This window comes from Perna viridis, chromosome 4, assembly GCF_037379345.1.
Source record: "Perna viridis isolate PV_CMFRI_1.1 ecotype Kerala chromosome 4, ASM3737934v1, whole genome shotgun sequence".
In the NCBI taxonomy this organism is placed as follows: Eukaryota; Metazoa; Mollusca; class Bivalvia; order Mytilida; family Mytilidae; genus Perna; species Perna viridis.
Genome location: NC_142448.1, coordinates 22,746,372 through 22,763,673, shown reverse-complemented (window position 1 = coordinate 22,763,673; position 17,302 = coordinate 22,746,372). Strand labels below are relative to the sequence as shown.

General features: G+C 32.0%; 1 protein-coding gene across 5 annotated transcripts; it reads right to left on the bottom strand.

The window, feature by feature from the left end:
* Nucleotides 1-1,099: 1,099 nt before the first annotated feature.
* Nucleotides 1,100-17,251, bottom strand: LOC148619357 (DNA-directed RNA polymerase III subunit RPC4-like). Of its 5 annotated transcripts, XM_088579174.1 has the most exons (11): nt 17,170-17,220; nt 16,529-16,661; nt 13,118-13,206; nt 12,763-12,885; nt 12,365-12,525; nt 10,068-10,204; nt 7,645-7,747; nt 5,357-5,440; nt 5,023-5,114; nt 4,552-4,704; nt 1,100-1,417 (listed from the first exon to the last, which is right to left on the bottom strand). In XM_088579174.1, the coding sequence occupies exons 3-11, from the start codon at nt 13,195-13,197 to the stop codon at nt 1,307-1,309; spliced, it is 1,044 nt and encodes a 347-aa protein (XP_088435300.1). In that variant the 5' UTR covers nt 13,198-13,206; nt 16,529-16,661; nt 17,170-17,220; the 3' UTR covers nt 1,100-1,306. The 5 variants fall into 5 exon arrangements, with proteins under 5 accessions (XP_088435300.1, XP_088435299.1, XP_088435302.1 ...); XM_088579173.1 differs by lacking the exon at nt 16,529-16,661 and having other exon boundaries at nt 17,170-17,251; XM_088579176.1 differs by lacking the exon at nt 16,529-16,661 and having other exon boundaries at nt 5,029-5,114; nt 17,170-17,251.
* Between the last annotated feature and the right edge of the window lie 51 nt (nt 17,252-17,302).

Here is a 17,302-nt window from a genome sequence, read left to right as displayed (position 1 = left end):
AGTCTTCTGAAAACTTTGATTCCTACAAACTTTTGTAGGCCTTATCATAAGGATCATTTCCATCTGTAAGTTTCATTCTATCTTATCATAGTTTTCAAGATATTGGTTGAAAACTGTAAAAAAAAAAACATTTTACACCTTTCAAGGGGAATAACTCTTACATGGAATTGTCTGACAACTTTGAACTCTGGAAGATTATTTCAGCAATTGAAAGAATTTGCCAAAACCAAACATTTTTGGAGATATATGCGAAAAACTACTGTTTGACCCCTATGTTCTATTTTTAGTAACGGCAGCCATGTTTTTTGAAGGATAAAAAATCCCTAATTCAATTTTATGCAGGATATCCCAAGGAACATTCATACTAAATTTGGTTAAAATTGGTAGAGGAGTGTTGGAGAAGATTTTTGAAAAAGAAATAACATTAAAAATAGCAAAAAAACATCAAAAAAGGGCAATAACTCCAACATGGCTTAACAGATTAAAAAGAAAATTTAACCACAGATAGATCTCATCATACTGAACACTTTTATCCCAGCAGACTTTGGCTAAACTTAACGGTTTTGGATATATATGCGAAAAACTACTGTCTGACCCTTAAGTTCTATTTTCAGTAACAGTGGCCATGTTTTTTTTTATAGATAAAAAATTAAAAAAAAAAATTCCCACATCAGTTCTATGCAAGATACCAAAAGGAACATTCATACGTTCCAGTTGGTCAAGGAGTGTCAGAGGAGATGAGTTTTGAAAAATTGTTAACAATGGCAGATGACAACAGAAGATGAGGATGACAGATGCCAAGTGATGGCAATAGCTCACATGGCCTTCACATAGGTTCCTACACTCCCTTAACCAACTTTGGAACAGTTGTTCATAAACCGTGTTAAAAATTTTAAAAAATCCTTAAATATGGCAATGCATCCAAAATACCAACAATGCATATTATTTATTCTACAGTGAATTACTAATCTCAGTGCACTGGGGGTCCTGACTTTGACCCTTCCCCATATATAGCAAAACTTTGATTTTAAACTAATCTGGATCAACTGAAACAGATAACAAATTTTTACTATACAAAACTCTTCAAACAAAGACAAAAACATGTTCATTTTTTATTATTGTTTCAATTTTCTCAAACCTATTGCTGTAACATTTGATATTTTTCAAAGAAAAAGCGATAAATAGTTGAAGTCGGGATTTTCAATCCAATACAGTTTATAGACCAATGGTCATGTTGGATTTCTGAGCACTGAAGTTGAACTGAAACCTCCATTATACTTAATGCTAAGGTGGACTGCTGTGAATGTCAAGTATCAAGCATACTGTCAAAGTCTGGTGTACACACTAATCTGTGTTTAATATGTCCTAGTACACTCAATCTTCCACTGTTTTCAGATGTATGGATAGACACAACATCCTGTATAAAAGAAAATAGACAAGTTGTTGGAGTGTGTTGTGAATTCCTTTGCTTTAGTACTTACAAAATACCTTTGGTACTTTCTTTGTAAGAAACAATTCCAAATCATCATCCAAATATACGGAAGAAAGATGTTTACAAAATGCTGGAATTTTTAACAGACAACATATTTGTCCAGTGTGGTGGACATGTTTTTCAACAAACGGTTGGCATTCCAATGAGAACAAATTGTGCTCCTTTACTTGCTGACCTATTCCTTCATTCTTATGAGGCTGACTTTATAGCTGATCTGATCTGAAAGAAAGAATATCGCTTGGCTAGATCCTTTAATCTCAGTTTCCAATATATAGATGATGTATTATCTTTAAACAATCCTAATTTTGGGGATTTGATACATTGCATCTATCCCAAGGAACTTGAGATAAAGCATACTACAGACACTGTGAAGTCAGCTTCATATCTTGATCTACATTTAGAAATTGATGGTTAAGGAAAACTATTGACCCAACTTTATGACAAATGTGATGACTTTTCATTCAGAATTGTCAACTTTCCTTTCATCTGTGGGAACATCCCTTCAGCACCAGCGTATGGAGTGTTCATATCACAACTCATACATTATGCCAGAGCTTGCTGCAACTATGCAGACATTTTGTATCGTGCTAAAAACTCTAACAAATAGGCTTCTAGAACAGGGTTATGTTACTACAAGATTGAAGTCATCACTACAGAAGTTTTATGGTCGTCATCATGAACTCGTGGATCATTATGGTGTATCAATCTGCACTATGAAAACTGATTTATTCAACATGTCATAGTTTTCCTTTCCTCTTATGTCTATCCTGAACTTGACTTTTTATGAGGTGTTTCTAGAAAAGCAGAGGACACTTACCCTGCCTGTGCACCTGGTCCATGCTACCACTTTTTAGTGGAGTCCGAGTTGCTCATTTGCTTCTGTAACTTTTTATGTATGATTTTAGTTACTTTATGTTTTTTGTTGTGCATGTCTGTTTTCCATGTCTGGTCTTTGTCCCTGAATTACATTCTTTTGATTACTTCTATAACCTTGGTTCCCTTGATTACTAATTTTGTATAACATATACAGGTAGAATTTTTTCATCTTTACCATATTAGCCAGTTTAAAAATTGTTCAAACCTTTAATGTTTACGGTACTAAAAAGTTACTGCATCAACAAAACTCAATTATCAAAATCTGTGATCATAAACAAAAACCAAAAAACCAAAACATTGCTTTGAGTACTTCATGTCAAAACCTATGCAATATATTGATAAATTAAGCTTCATTCAAAATATTTAAATCCACCAATGTTCTGGTATAAACCAGACATGGCCCCTCATGTGACTAATACCCCCGCAGCCTGTTGAACCCTAAACATTTTGGGACCAATGTGGACATATGATTGGACAAAAATAAATGGTGGATAGAATAAGCCTTTTTGACACACACTTTGCTGCAATGTCTAAAACACCCAACTCCAAACAGCAATCAATACTACATTTTTGTTGACAACACAAAAACACAGTGTTCATTCTAAAAAAATGCAAAAGGGGGCCAGTGGCCTTCTTGACAGTTTTTTAGACAACAGGAGAGATTCAACCAACAAATTAGTTAGCCTCAGGTTTGTATACACTTTATGTATGTAGATGTTTATTTATTATGGCATTCTGCGGACTCCAATTGTTATTCACTTTGATGTTGCAGCTCCAATTAGAATCTTTCTGTTCTTATCGACATCATATCCTACATTGCCCAGGCCAGGTCAGCAGGGTCAGGGGAAACAATTGGTCTCCTGCAGCACTGCCAAAATTTTCATAACTATGAAATGGCCAAGGCCATTGGTGATTTGAACTGATAGAAATCCACATGCCACCCTTTTTGTGCATCACACATAAAATATTCACCCCAATGGCGCAAGAGCCCGGTCTGGAATGAACAATAAAAACAGAATACTCCTGACCTTTCTTTGTTTTGTTATTTTCAATTTTCTGAAAAATGTCTAAGTCCAAGTGTCATCATTTCCACAATTTTTTTTATCAAACTTAAATTCCTGACACTATGCACATCCCAATATGATAATTTACAACAGCTGTCATTTCTACAATTTTTGTCCAAACATAAATTCCTGACAACATGTACATCCCAAAATAATAATTTAACACCCCATTAAGTTTCATAATAATCCTGCAAGTTGTTGAGGACAAGTTGCGGACAACGCATGAGACCAAGTTTTGCTGAAAAAGTTCAAAAGCCATTATTTCAACAATTTTTGCCATACTTAAATTTCTGAAAGTACGAACATCTCCATGTGGTTATATTACATCCAACAAAGCTTCGTAACAATGCAGCAAGCTGCTTAAAAATAGTTCGGACAGAAGGCTGGACTGACAGACAAAGTAGGTGAAACCTATATACCCAATTAGGTGTGACAAAATCTAGGATTTCTTCCCCTTATGAGAGAAATACACATTTTCACATTTCCTGCTCCACTCTACTTTTGAAAGAATGAAATTTCTAATACTCATGGAAGAAATCCCACATCTTCAATGGGGGCTGGGATAGAAATTTATTAAGTCTTATGTTTTTTTTAAATGGTATCCATTTGCTACACACAGTTTTGTTTTCACATAAGAGTAAGGTTGATGGTGACCATAAATGTGTTTTTCACTCAAATCCAAAATACAACAAATATTTTCAATACACCTAAACATTTAATCCAAAGTTTCTTTATATCATCGTCAACTGCTTATAAGTGTAATTTTATAGTATTGCAAATAAAGGAATATTAGACTTAAAACTGAACTATTTATACTTCATTTATAAAACCATGGTCCTTTGGAATTTCTGCTGTAAAATACCTAAATATTCTTACATGTAGTCTGTTATTGAAACATTTTTTTCTTGTGGAGAAAAAAATATCACACATATGAGAATGGAAATGTACATATATTTATATTTTTAACTAAGAATAGTGATACTTTAATTGGATATTTATGTAATTCAATATTAGTTTACCACTGGACTGCCATATCAACAGTTTCCAACGTTACAGTTTTATAATGTAAAATCAAAGTGTCAAAGAGACCAGACATTAATGATACAACTTGATAATTACCTGTAAGAAATTGCACTTTGTTCCCATTGAAACATCCATAGTAACATTCCCTATAATCAGCTGAGCCTTCCCAGATTTTCTTATCACTAATCTGCCAACAGATCCCTCAGAAAAGTCTGTCATCATCTGAGTTGGTGCAGGTTTCACTTCTTCCTGAAACAGTTTTTTTTTCAGTATTAAAGAATATCGATTGTTTTTTTTTTTCTTTTTATCAGGAGCAGTAAACATGTATTTTGCTTAGTGAACATTTATAACACCAGTTGGAGAACATTCTATGGTACCTAAATCATAGTGTAGGGATTTTATTAACACACAAACCATTAGGAATATTTTCAGCCTTAATTGAGCCATATTTGTTCAAATAAAACAGGAACTATCAATGTAAACAAGCTCTTCATTGTTTCTCACTCTCCTAAAAATTGGAGAATAATAAAGGAATGACTGGCTAAGAAAGAAAAAAGTAAAGAGTACTTTTACATCATCATCATCTGTCTGTAATCTGTCAGTTGGCATTCCTGGGAGACAGTCAGGGAATTGAAAAAACAATAGTTCATCAGAGAAATCTACAAATAGAAAGACATAATCAAGATTTCAAATTAATTCAATGCTTCAAATACTAATTACTGCTGCTAAGGCATTTATCCTCAAATCTGACTTTACCTATGTCATTAAAACACTACCACTCAATTATTAAATATGCAGCCGGACTAATATATTAGTCGGGTTACATATTTGATAGTTGAAGCAAGCCTTTGTAAACTCTACTCTGTCAACCTTCAAAGCACTAATTTTAAAATTAACAAACCTGACTTAGTCATTGCCTCTAAGACTGTATCTTCATGTTTCCTGTCATCAACTTCTGTCATTTCTGTGTCGCCATCTGGGTCTTCTATAATTAAAGGTTCTATTTCAGTCATGCAGTTATATTTACCGGAATTCCTTCAGATGTAATTTAAAATAAGAACTTTTTGAATGTACAACAGATTGTTCATGTCTTCCCTCCTCCCTCATTCTCATTCCTGTTCTAGTCAAACAAAAGTTTGTTCTGCTTACAACTTTTTGTCTTTTGACCTGCTGTAAACATATTATTTTGTGCTATTTTTGCAGCGGACTGAAAAGTATGAAAAATAGTACCCAAATTGATCTTTTAACACCATGTACACTACCGGGTAATCAATTTTTTAAACCACAAAAATTTATACCAGCAAATAAGTTTGCTTGACAGAATCCATGAAAATTAGCAAATGCCAAAATAATAATGTTTCATAAAAGCCTGAACTCTTAATCAGATGGAATTAAACGATGTTGAACTTCATGTAGTCCTAAATATTGATCTGAAGTTCAAATTAAAGCACTTTTTCAGTGCTTCATGTCAAAAATGTACAACTGGTCAACATTTTACCCACCAACGAAACATCAAAAATGAAACATACTTTTAATTACATTTTCATATGTTTCTCTTATTTTACTTTTATTATATTTTAGATATACATACCAAATAAATAGGCAATACACAGTGATCAACAAAAGTATCCACTTAATAATTGTGGGCGTGACCAATGTTAATACCACAAAGGTGTGTTTTATTGATTCATGAAACATCACGTTTCAATGAGCATAGTGTATTTTAATGATAAGCACAGAAATTATCAACTACAAGAATTATACATGCCATTTCTTCTTTTTTTACATAGGTTCTTAGTCTATAGCATGAGCACTATGAGGAAATTTGTCTTGTACCTTGATTGACCTTCATGAAACAGTGACCTTTTAATTTACTTCAAGATCAAATCTGTGCTCTTTTTGACCAAGGCCTTAGACCTTGGGCAGTATGTGGTGTGCAGTTGCAGATTTAGGGACTTTTGCGCATTCCCCTTCCCATTAAAAAAATATCTAAAAAGAAAAGTAGTCCATTTTTGCATGAAATCTTGATTTTATACATATATCTGTTAGGAAAAATCCTTCAATTGAAAAAAAATGTATTTTTGTGCTTGAAATTGAAGTTTTCCCATTTATAAACTCTAAACACTTTGATCTTTCCTTCACTCAACTTATGTTTACATCCCCTTATTCTAATATCTTGGCTCCATCCCTGGTGTGTCACATACCTTGATAACCTTCATGTAACTTTCATATTTGACTAAAAGGTCAAATATGTGTTTTTTCTTGACAAAACTAACAAAACAAATAAAATTCTGCTTCTATTGACCACCATTAACCAACATATTGTGCTGTACTCCTAATATGTCACAGGCTGTAACTTAGTTTCTCAATATACAAAAAGAATTACACTACAGTAAGTCAGAAAATACCTTCTCAGCAAACATCTAACATGTCAGAGTATTATTGTTGATTTAGAGAATGAGAGGCATGTTGTTAATGTACTAAAAAGCTAGGACCTTTCACAATATTTTTTATTCTGTTCCCCTGATGTGTATTTTTGAATATGAAAAGTTTTTCTTTTACTTGGTAAACTAAATTGAAGAAAAGGAAAGAAGTTTTCAAAATAATATTGAAAATGGTTATACAAATCAAAAATACATATCAGGAATTTGTATCACATCTAAAATGATTTTAATAAAAGAATGACTGCTTTAAATAAAAAAATCATAGCCTATTTTAGTCATTAAAAGGAAATCTGACATTTCTAATTTCTATATGGGCTAATGCGAAGGCTTTCATATAATCACTAAAAGAGTGAGGACATTCCTGCTTTTCATATCTAGAGAACTGACATTGTTAATGCATACTAAAATTATCTCATTTAATTGAAAATCAATTAGTACATGTCTCCTAAAAAAGAATCAGGCAAAAATAAAAAAAATATAAACTGATCAAAAGATACATTTACCACAACATTACTTTGTCTCAACCTATCTGACAAAATTGATAAGTTATTAGGAAATTTGATATCTTGACAAAGTTATTCACCCCGAACTATTTATTAATTACATTTTTAATAATTTTACCAAAAAGATGTGGTAAATCTTGCTCTCAACTTGTTCAATTGACATAACAGTCAAAATGGTATGTTTTCCTTACTTTGTATCACCTACTGCCCGATTCTTACAGGGGCAATATTTAAGACAATACCTTTGATTTCTGCAGTTTGTTCACCTTTCTTTAAATTAATTTGAGATAAAGGAAGATGAACTGGTTCCATATACTGAATCTTTTTCTTTGTACCATCAATAAACTGAAAAAATACAACAGATAGTTTAAAGTATCAAGAGATTTCCTACAGTACATGCTGTAAGAGTTAGTATGTAACTCAATGATACAGCTAGAAAATTAGGATAGAAGAGCACAATCTTGGAAAAGAGAATCCTATAGCTTCTGCATTTAAGACATAACTAGTTTTCCTAAAATGATTAATCTTACTTAAAGTTGTCATGTAAGGTACACTTTATACAAAATTTGTGTAGTTTGACTAGATCTTGGTTCAATTAAGCATTTCTCTACCGGTGCATCTGATCCATGCTCCCAGGTTTTAGTGAAGTCTGACTTGCTCATTTACTTTTGTTACTGTGTGTGTATTGTTTTGGTTGTTTTGTGTTCTTTGTTGTGTGTGTCAGTTCAATGTCTGGTCTTTGTCCCTGGATTACCTTCTTTTGATTTCTCTACCGGTGCATCTGGTCCATGCTCCCAGTTTTTAGTGGAGTCCGAGTTGCTCATTTACTTTTGTTACTTTGTATGTATTATTTTAGTTACTTTATGTTCTTTGTTGTGATTGTCTGTTTTCCATGTCTGGTATTTGTCCCTGGAATACATTCTCTTGATTTCTGCTGGAGTCTTTGTTCTCTTGATTACTCTTTTATAGTAAACAGAACCAGATACAGTGGTTTTTAAGTAGCACTCCAGCTAAGGATCATGCAAAATGTGATTCATGGGTAAAAAGCCTACATATTTTTATTTTTGATATTTTGTTTGAAATGTCATAGTAAACAGAAATAAAAGTGTGGTTTTTCATATAACCTGTGCTCTTAGGAGATAAAAATTATATAGAATGCACTGTAGATTTCAAAATTAAGGGAGATAACTCTGTAAATGGCACTCAATACAATAGAATCTACCGTATTTTCAATGTCGATTATCTCCTAAGAGTAGGCAGACTTGAATGAATAATTACACATTTCATAGTATAGACCCATAAAACAATTTAATTACAAAAATAAAAATATGTAGCCTTTTTTGGGGTGTGTCACATTTTTCAGATTTTGCATGATTCTTACAAAGACAGCAATTTAAATAAAACAAATGGGGATATGTTATCATTTGCAGCTGATTGGCAGAGGGACACAACAAAAGGACATCCTTCTATTACGGGCTAGCTAGGACAGAAACTAATTATCTCTAATCTCTAATTGTTATTGAATATATAGAATGCACTGTAGAGTTCAAAATTAAGGGAGATAACTCTGTAAATGGCACTCAATACAATAGAATCTACCGTATTTTCAATGTCGATTATCTCCTAAGAGCAGGCAGACTTGAATGAATAATTACACATTTCATAGTATAGACCCATAAAACAATTTAATTACAAAAATAAAAATATGTAGCCTTTTTTGGGGTGTGTCACATTTTTCAGATTTTGCATGATTCTTACAAAGACAGCTATTTAAATAAAACAAATGGGGATATGTTATCATTTGCAGCTGATTGGCAGAGGGACACAACAAAAGGACATCCTTCTATTACGGGCTAGCTAGGACAGAAACTAATTATCTCTAATCTCTAATTGTTATTGAATATATAGAATGCACTGTAGATTTCAAAATTAAGGGAGATAACTCTGTAAATGGCACTCAATACAATAGAATCTACCGTATTTTCAATGTCGATTATCTCCTAAGAGTAGGCAGACTTGAATGAATAATTACACATTTCATAGTATAGACCAATAAAACAATTTAATTACAAAAATAAAAATATGTAGCCTTTTTTGGGGTGTGTCACATTTTTCAGATTTTGCATGAATCTTACAAAGACAGCTATTTAAATAAAACAAATGGGGATATGTTATCATTTGCAGCTGATTGGCAGAGGGACACAACAAAAGGACATCCTTCTATTACGGGTTAGCTAGGACAGAAACTAATTATCTCTAATCTCTAATTGTTATTGAATATATAAATATATATATATATATATATATATATATATATATATGATTTTTTTTAATAGAATTATGAGTTACAGATACAAAGTAAGTACACCCTAAGCATGATCAACTGACATACCAAGGAAGTCCAGTAGCTTGACATACACATGGAAAAATGCATAATAAACCCCATTACATACCATGCTGATATTAATTCATGTGCTTTAATTGGATAATTTTTTTTTTTCTTTTTGCAAGTAACCCAGCATTCTGCTTGTTTGAATGGAATACAATGTACTCTATAAAGTTAAAGTACATGTATCTGTCATACAACCAGTTTATAATTTTTATCTCACAGCTTACATTATTATTCAAAAATATGTTGATATAACATGTATATCAATAAACTTACATCATCCCTTAGTAGATAATCAAGTACTTCTGTGGAATCATCTTTCACTTCAGACTTTATGAATTTCTTTGTAGTTGTAGCAGTGGCTGACTTACTGCTAAATCTACCACCCAAAGATTCAGGGTCTCTAGCTGATGCTAGTATTAAATGAAAAAAAGCAAGAATGACATCTCTAACATGATTCGGATAGTTTAACTTAAGGAGGTAGACCTAGGGTAAGAGGAATATCTCTTGAAATCAGTGATATGCTTGTATCATATTAAATTTCACCAAAGCCTTTTATGCTTTCCTCTGAAACAGAATGAAATCAGTCTTGATATAAAATGGTGAATACATACATTCCAATGACTAAGAGTAAGAGTTGTGTCCCTTACCATAGGCCTACCTCCTTATTTAAACATCAAAATAAAGGGGTAAATGTACATTTATTAATACCCAGTTATTCAGTGAATATTTAGCATACCACACGAAGGCTTATAGTTATTTTTCAGGGTAAAAAGATGACTAAACCTGGACAAAAAGGATTTATGAGCTGTTACAACATGAAAGTGTCAAAATATCACCACAAACTATTATTTACAAATTTGGAGGTTTGCAGTGGGGTTTTTATCATATTGGCATATTGGCCACATGCATCAACAAACTAAATATTTTGTGAAAAGTTGTCCTGATACAAAAGACTTCCACAGTTGGAATATTTATGTTGTTGACCCATGTGGCCAATATCTTCTGCAAAGAATTACAAATTGCCCCTAATGGGACTAATACCCCAGCAGCCTGTTGAACCCTGTCCATTTGAGGACCAATGTGGACATACAATTCATACTGGACACAATTTTATGATGGACAACTATGCACTTTTGACACACAATTTACTGCCATTTCTAAAAACAAACACTCTACAAACAGCAATCAGTACTATTCTTTTTTGTAGACAACACAATAACAGAATATGACTGACTCCTTACAATATGTACATCTCCATATGGTGATCTAACATGCCACTGAGATTCGTAACAATCCTACATGTCGTTAAGACAGACCAAGAGACCAAGTTTTGCTGAAAAACGCCCGAGTCCAACAGCCATCATTTCTAGAATTTTTTTGCCAAACATAAATTCCTGGCAGTATGCACATTTTCAAGTGGTTATATTACATCCCACAAAATTTCACATCAATGCTGCAAGCTGCTTAGAAAATAGTATGGACATACAGGGTGAAGCTTAGTTCATGGGGGTATACAAATGTAATGAAATAAAAGCTTTGTTGGCAAGGTATGCACATATTTATTAATATATTAGGCAATATCCATGTTGACTTGACCAAGTTTATTTTCAGGACCGAATTTGATATAAACTGGACATACCCATTTCTGTAATATAAGGCCCTTAATTTTAAACTGTAAGAAAGATCAAATAAATAACTTTACAACAAAACATTATTCAATAGCTTGGCAAATGTATATGTTGGTTGGTTACAAGTTGTAGAGAAAACTTTGATATATAGATTCATCAAATATAAATAAAGACCTGCATCATCACAGCATGATATACCTGTCCCCTTTAAACTTGTCTCAACACCTATAGTGAATATTTATGATCCTCTAAATGATGATTTAGAGCACTGTTCAATTAGACCATTTCCCCATCATAATTGCTCCCAGCATGATATGATAGTTACAGATCTGACATGATATAGAATAATGATATACTGCACACCCAATTTTTATGAATAAAGTTGCATACTTCAAAAATGATATGATAGTTACAGATCTGACATGATATAGAACAATACTGAACACCCATTTTTTATGAATAAAGTTGCATACTTCAAAAATGTAATATTTACTCAAACTCAATATGAGATATTCCAATACTGATTAAAAAATACAGGTAGGGATTTTCTCAAGGAATCTGATGAACAAAATGAACAAAATGAAGTGAAGATAGAATATCTTTTGATAAGTCAACTGATCTTTTTTTAAAAAATAAGAAGTATCAATATCCTGATAAATTTAAACCTTTTTTTGTAAAACACACAATATCAATATGGTCTTTGTTTCATAAACATTCTCAAATTGGCATTTTCCTAAAATCCTTGAGTGCTTCTTCAAATCTTCATTTTCAACTGATTTGATTTGTCAAAATTTGAATTGAGGAAGGATTTGAGGAAAACTTCATCATGAGATTCTTTATGAAATTGAACCCAGTACAATTCAGAAAAAAAATACAATAATATCTCAGCATGTTTTTTTAAATAATTTTAATTATCAATAAACTGAATAAACTATTACTTACTTTTGGCTATACTTTTGCTTGACCCTTGATCTTCAAATATAGAATGAGTATGGATGACATTTCTGCCTTTATATTTTCTCTGACTGCTGTCTGCTGTTTTAGATGGAGTCTGTTTCTTCAAGTCTTTCTCTACTTTAGTTTTTACTTCACTCAAGCCTGCCCTACAATCATAACATTACTTTCTTCCATGTTGATGTTAATACATTCAATGCCTTTAAAAATCTACAAAATACTATTATCAACAATATTTCCTTATCATGATATTATATAGTTTTTTTACTTAAAAAAAAATGAATATTTTTCAAACATAAAAGAAAAATTAGTCTTAATAATGTTTGAATATGTTTCCTATGTTGATAAAGGGAATCAGATATGGTCTTTTATTGTAGCTATCTTACTTCGTCTGTTCTTCAAGCTTTACAAGTTTCTGTTCAGTTTTTCTCACTGGAATTTTAGGTGTAAAGACTTTCTTTGGGATTCCACCCAATGTAAGATCTCTTGGTCCTTTTATGGATGGTAATCTAAACATTTAAATAAACTTGATATTAATTTTCTGTCAGTAATTTTAATAAAAATCCATTTAAGAAAACAAAAATTGCATTAGTCAGTCATAAATTAAACAGATGGAAAGATCACTTACTGACTAACTTGCACAAAATAAAGTGAAAACAAATTGTTGACTCTGAACTTTTAGGAAGACTATGAAATAATCTATATGCTCAGTATCTTTTCTTAACATAAACTTGACATTACCTTGCACCTTTACCAAGTGGTGTACCTCTTCTATCAATCAATCCTCGAGGAAGATCTGGTGTATTTCTCCCATCTGCCATAATGTAATTCTGAAAAAAAAATGTTTCATGTAGAAATCATGTTGTTAGATAACTTATAAAGATTTATTCCTAAAATGAAAACATATAAAGTATTCAGTTGTTCAACTATGAAGGCTATGAAATTCACAAGAATCTGACAAAAAAGTATTAAACTTTCGAAATTCAACTGTAAAATCTCAAAGGAAATATCACACCTCACATGCAACCATTCTATGTTCAGAAAAGAGGGACAATTTTTTGTTTTCCAATTGTTAATTTTCCCTTTCAAGTGAAAGACATTCCTTTGGCTCCTCCATATGATCAGTTTTATGATGTATATACATGTATCTCTAAACTAGTGTGATATGCCCATGTTTGTAGCAATGTTTTTGACTTTAATGAATGAAATCTCTGTATTACCGGTAAATTGTTTAGTCAAGGTTTCGTTAAATTAGTTGACTTTTACTATATTCTTTCATAAATATGAAGACTTGATGCTGAAGTTTATTTGCAACTTAATCAAAAATGGGATTTCACATCCTAGTTTTCATGGTAATATAATAAATAAAGCTCGAAAGTTTAAGCAGAATCCTTTTAGTCTGAAAAAATATTTGAATAAATTTTTTCATAAGAGCTATCTTCACCGTATCATTGTTAAATCATTGAATTATGTTTTTATCGATTCTAATATTGACTATCTTGTTAATTAATTAAATATCAATTATCTTTATTACATTTGGTCCTACTTCCTACCTATACGATTTATCTTGGCATCTGCATGAAAACAGTGTTTTTCTTCGACAGTTTATTATATGTTTTCACTAAATCTTGTTGGACGTGTTTTCATTCATCCTTTGAGTAAACTAAGGTGTGCTTATCAGTTGCCTTTGGCTCTTCAACTAGCTTACAGAAACAGTCAGTACTCTTTTGAGGTAGATACAGCTTGTTGTATTGTGAAAAGGTGTTTGTATTTTGTATTGATTTTATTGTGGTGAGAAAATACAACAATAAAATGAACTATAAATATCTGTTGAATTTGGATTTAACTCTTATTTGAGATTGATACAGAATACAGTCACTTTAACAAATAGAAGAAAATATAACAAGCTGTACAAATGTATCTACCTCAAAAGAGTACTTGTTTTTTCGGTAACATGCCTGCCATTTCTTGAAAATCGCCATGAGGTATTTTAGGCAGGCCAACATATGAACAGACATTTTCATGACATATTTTGCCAACTGTAGGGATTTCACTGTAGTAAAGTATATATGAAACAATCACTCTAGTATGAAAGGGCCTTTTCAAGTTGAACAACACGTATGCAATGTAATAAATTGAAGTTTGTAGTCCCTTTTTGTAGTGGAAAATTTTGAAATTCTAAAAAATAATTGAGAAAACATTTTATTCACATACATATGTATTTCTACAATTTTAAAATGCATTGTGTTCATTTCCCCATCATTCTGAGGAGAGTGAGTGTTTATCTTATGCCAGAAGGAATAAGTATGAACCTTGGCAACTTTTTCTTTTCAATAAATATATACCACGAGGTTAAGTGTAAGAGGAAATGCATCAAATTTCCAAAATCAACACCATTTAAATTACTAACAAAACTTTTGGGAAATATACTGCACAGTGTTAAATTTACAGAAAATGTAAGTACTGTAAGGGAGGTAACTCATTTTGTATAAACTATTGTAATTACATTCGTGGTTGAATCATTTTAGACCTGTTAAATTGACAGTATTTGTCAAAATTAATTGTGCAGTAAAAATTAGTCTATAGAAAATGATTGCCCATTCATAAAATAGTGGTAGATCCAATCAGGATTCATTTTCTAATTGTAAATCATTATCAATAACTCTGAACAGTTGATTGCTCCTTGGAGATTATTTACCTGTCATAAAACATAACCATACCTGTTTAGACAGCAATAAACAATATCTGTCAGATTTATGTTTCTTCTAAAGAAAGAGATGAGACTGAAACATAAATTTAGGAGTTTGAATTCAGTTTTCTAGATAATTTTGATAAAGTTGGGTTTTGGGACAAGTTTGACCTGAAAAATTGTATTAGCAGGACAAATGGTCAAAATCATGAAAACCCTCTAAAATTGTGGAATTTGATAGGTATACTGTAAGCTAGTTCAAAATCCAAAAACAACTGATAAGCACACCTTGTTCACTTTAACATGTTATAAAAAGCCAAGATAAAAAGCAATGGTGTTCACATAGTGCATTAACACATTGGGGTTTAACCTGTATTTTGTGCAATTACAAATTTGGATTTTTTGTAACAAAGAAAAAGAACCTGCATGTGTGGATCATGCATCATCAAGGTCAGGTCAAGGGGTTTTTACTAACGTATTCAAATCAGCTCAACATTCTATACATGATATAATATTCTTTTATCCGTTTACCATTGTGATTTACTGTACACCCTAAAATCGATAACTGCATTCAAAATTAAAATTTAATTTTAACATTGATCTTCAACTTAGGATAAAATAAGCAGAACTGATTAATCGTTAGCTATGTACTAGGCATTCCTCACTTAAGTCAAACTAGAGGCTCAAGAGAGCCTGAATCACTCACCTGGTTAACCATTTGCTTATTTGAAAAACTTGAGGAATGAAACAGGCTTAGTTAAAATCAACTAAATTGTCAAATGTAGGAAATTTTTTTCATAGCATTTTCATGACCTGAACCAGAATTTTGCTATAGGCAGCAATTTTTGAATTTTTTTCAAAAACCTGTCTTATGACCCCTAAGTTCCATTTTTAGTACATGTGTATAGGCAGCCATATCTATTCACGGATTAAAAATCACAACAGTCATATTGAGCACAATACACTAAAGACCTACTATGCTCATTTTCATTCAATGATCTTAAATGGTTTTAGAGAAGAAGATTTTCAAAGTTGTACATGTGAAAAAAAAAACAACAAAAAAACTGTTTCAGGGGTCATAACTCCTACATTAGTTGACCAATCAATTTGAAAATTTTGGCATAGGTCTGTCTCATGATGATGAGCAATATTACCCAGCCAGAATTTGCTAAAGGCATTTGAGTCATTTGCAAAAACTGCCATCTGACCCCTATGTTATATTTTTAGTAATGGCGGCAATGTTTTTCCATGAATCAACCATCCCAACAGTCATTTTGTGCAAAACAACCTAAGGAACAATCATGCCAGGTTTAAAACCTGTCAGTCCAGTAGTTTCAGGGGAGCAGATTTTTTTTTAAATTTGTCCACGACGACGACGGACACCAAGTGATGGCATAAGCTTACTTGGCCTTTGGCCATGTGAGCTAATAATAATAAAATGTACACATAAAGAAGAACTTCGCCTTTGTACCGGAAGCAGGTTAAACAAAAACATTAATGGCAGCTGATGACCCTTGTCATTCATCCGTTCCTTATGTAGGATAGCATTTACAATAATAATAATTTGTTCAAAATTGAATAGAATATCCAGGTTACCTGTATAAAAACAAAACCTGTCCATCAACTGTCGTTTTGAATATTTATATTACATGTATATTTATATATTAATATTTTGACCACAGGAGTGGGGTTAACTAACTTTAATAATGTTACGTAGGATTCGTCTATCTTGAACTTTGACTATTAAATGCCGCCGGCATACTAGAAAATATGGAATAAAGTAACTTTATTAAGTGTTTCTTAATTCAATTGATCATACACTTGTCTGTGTGTCATTACCAACGGGATTTATTGAAGACTAGCTGCGAAACGTAGCTCTAACTATTTTTTTTGTATTTTCTTAACGTTAGATCACAAAATCAAAAAAAAAAGAAAAAGATCAAGAGCTACGATTTCGCAGCTAATTGAAGACATGTTCTATGCAAGTGGCTGTGGAGTGTGGACATAGACATCTACCTGTTCTTCTTAAAAGTCACTCTATAAAAGAGTTACTAAAACTCAAAACGTGTTAGTTACTCGAGAAGGAAAACTATATGATAAACACCTATAAGCTGTATGACGAAATTGGGCTGCAATGTTATGTTGTGTTCAACAAATCGAGGTAATTCAGGAAAGGGGAATGAAACAGTTCAAATCTTCAAAGTTAATTGACAAAATCTACTGTTACATTTATTTAT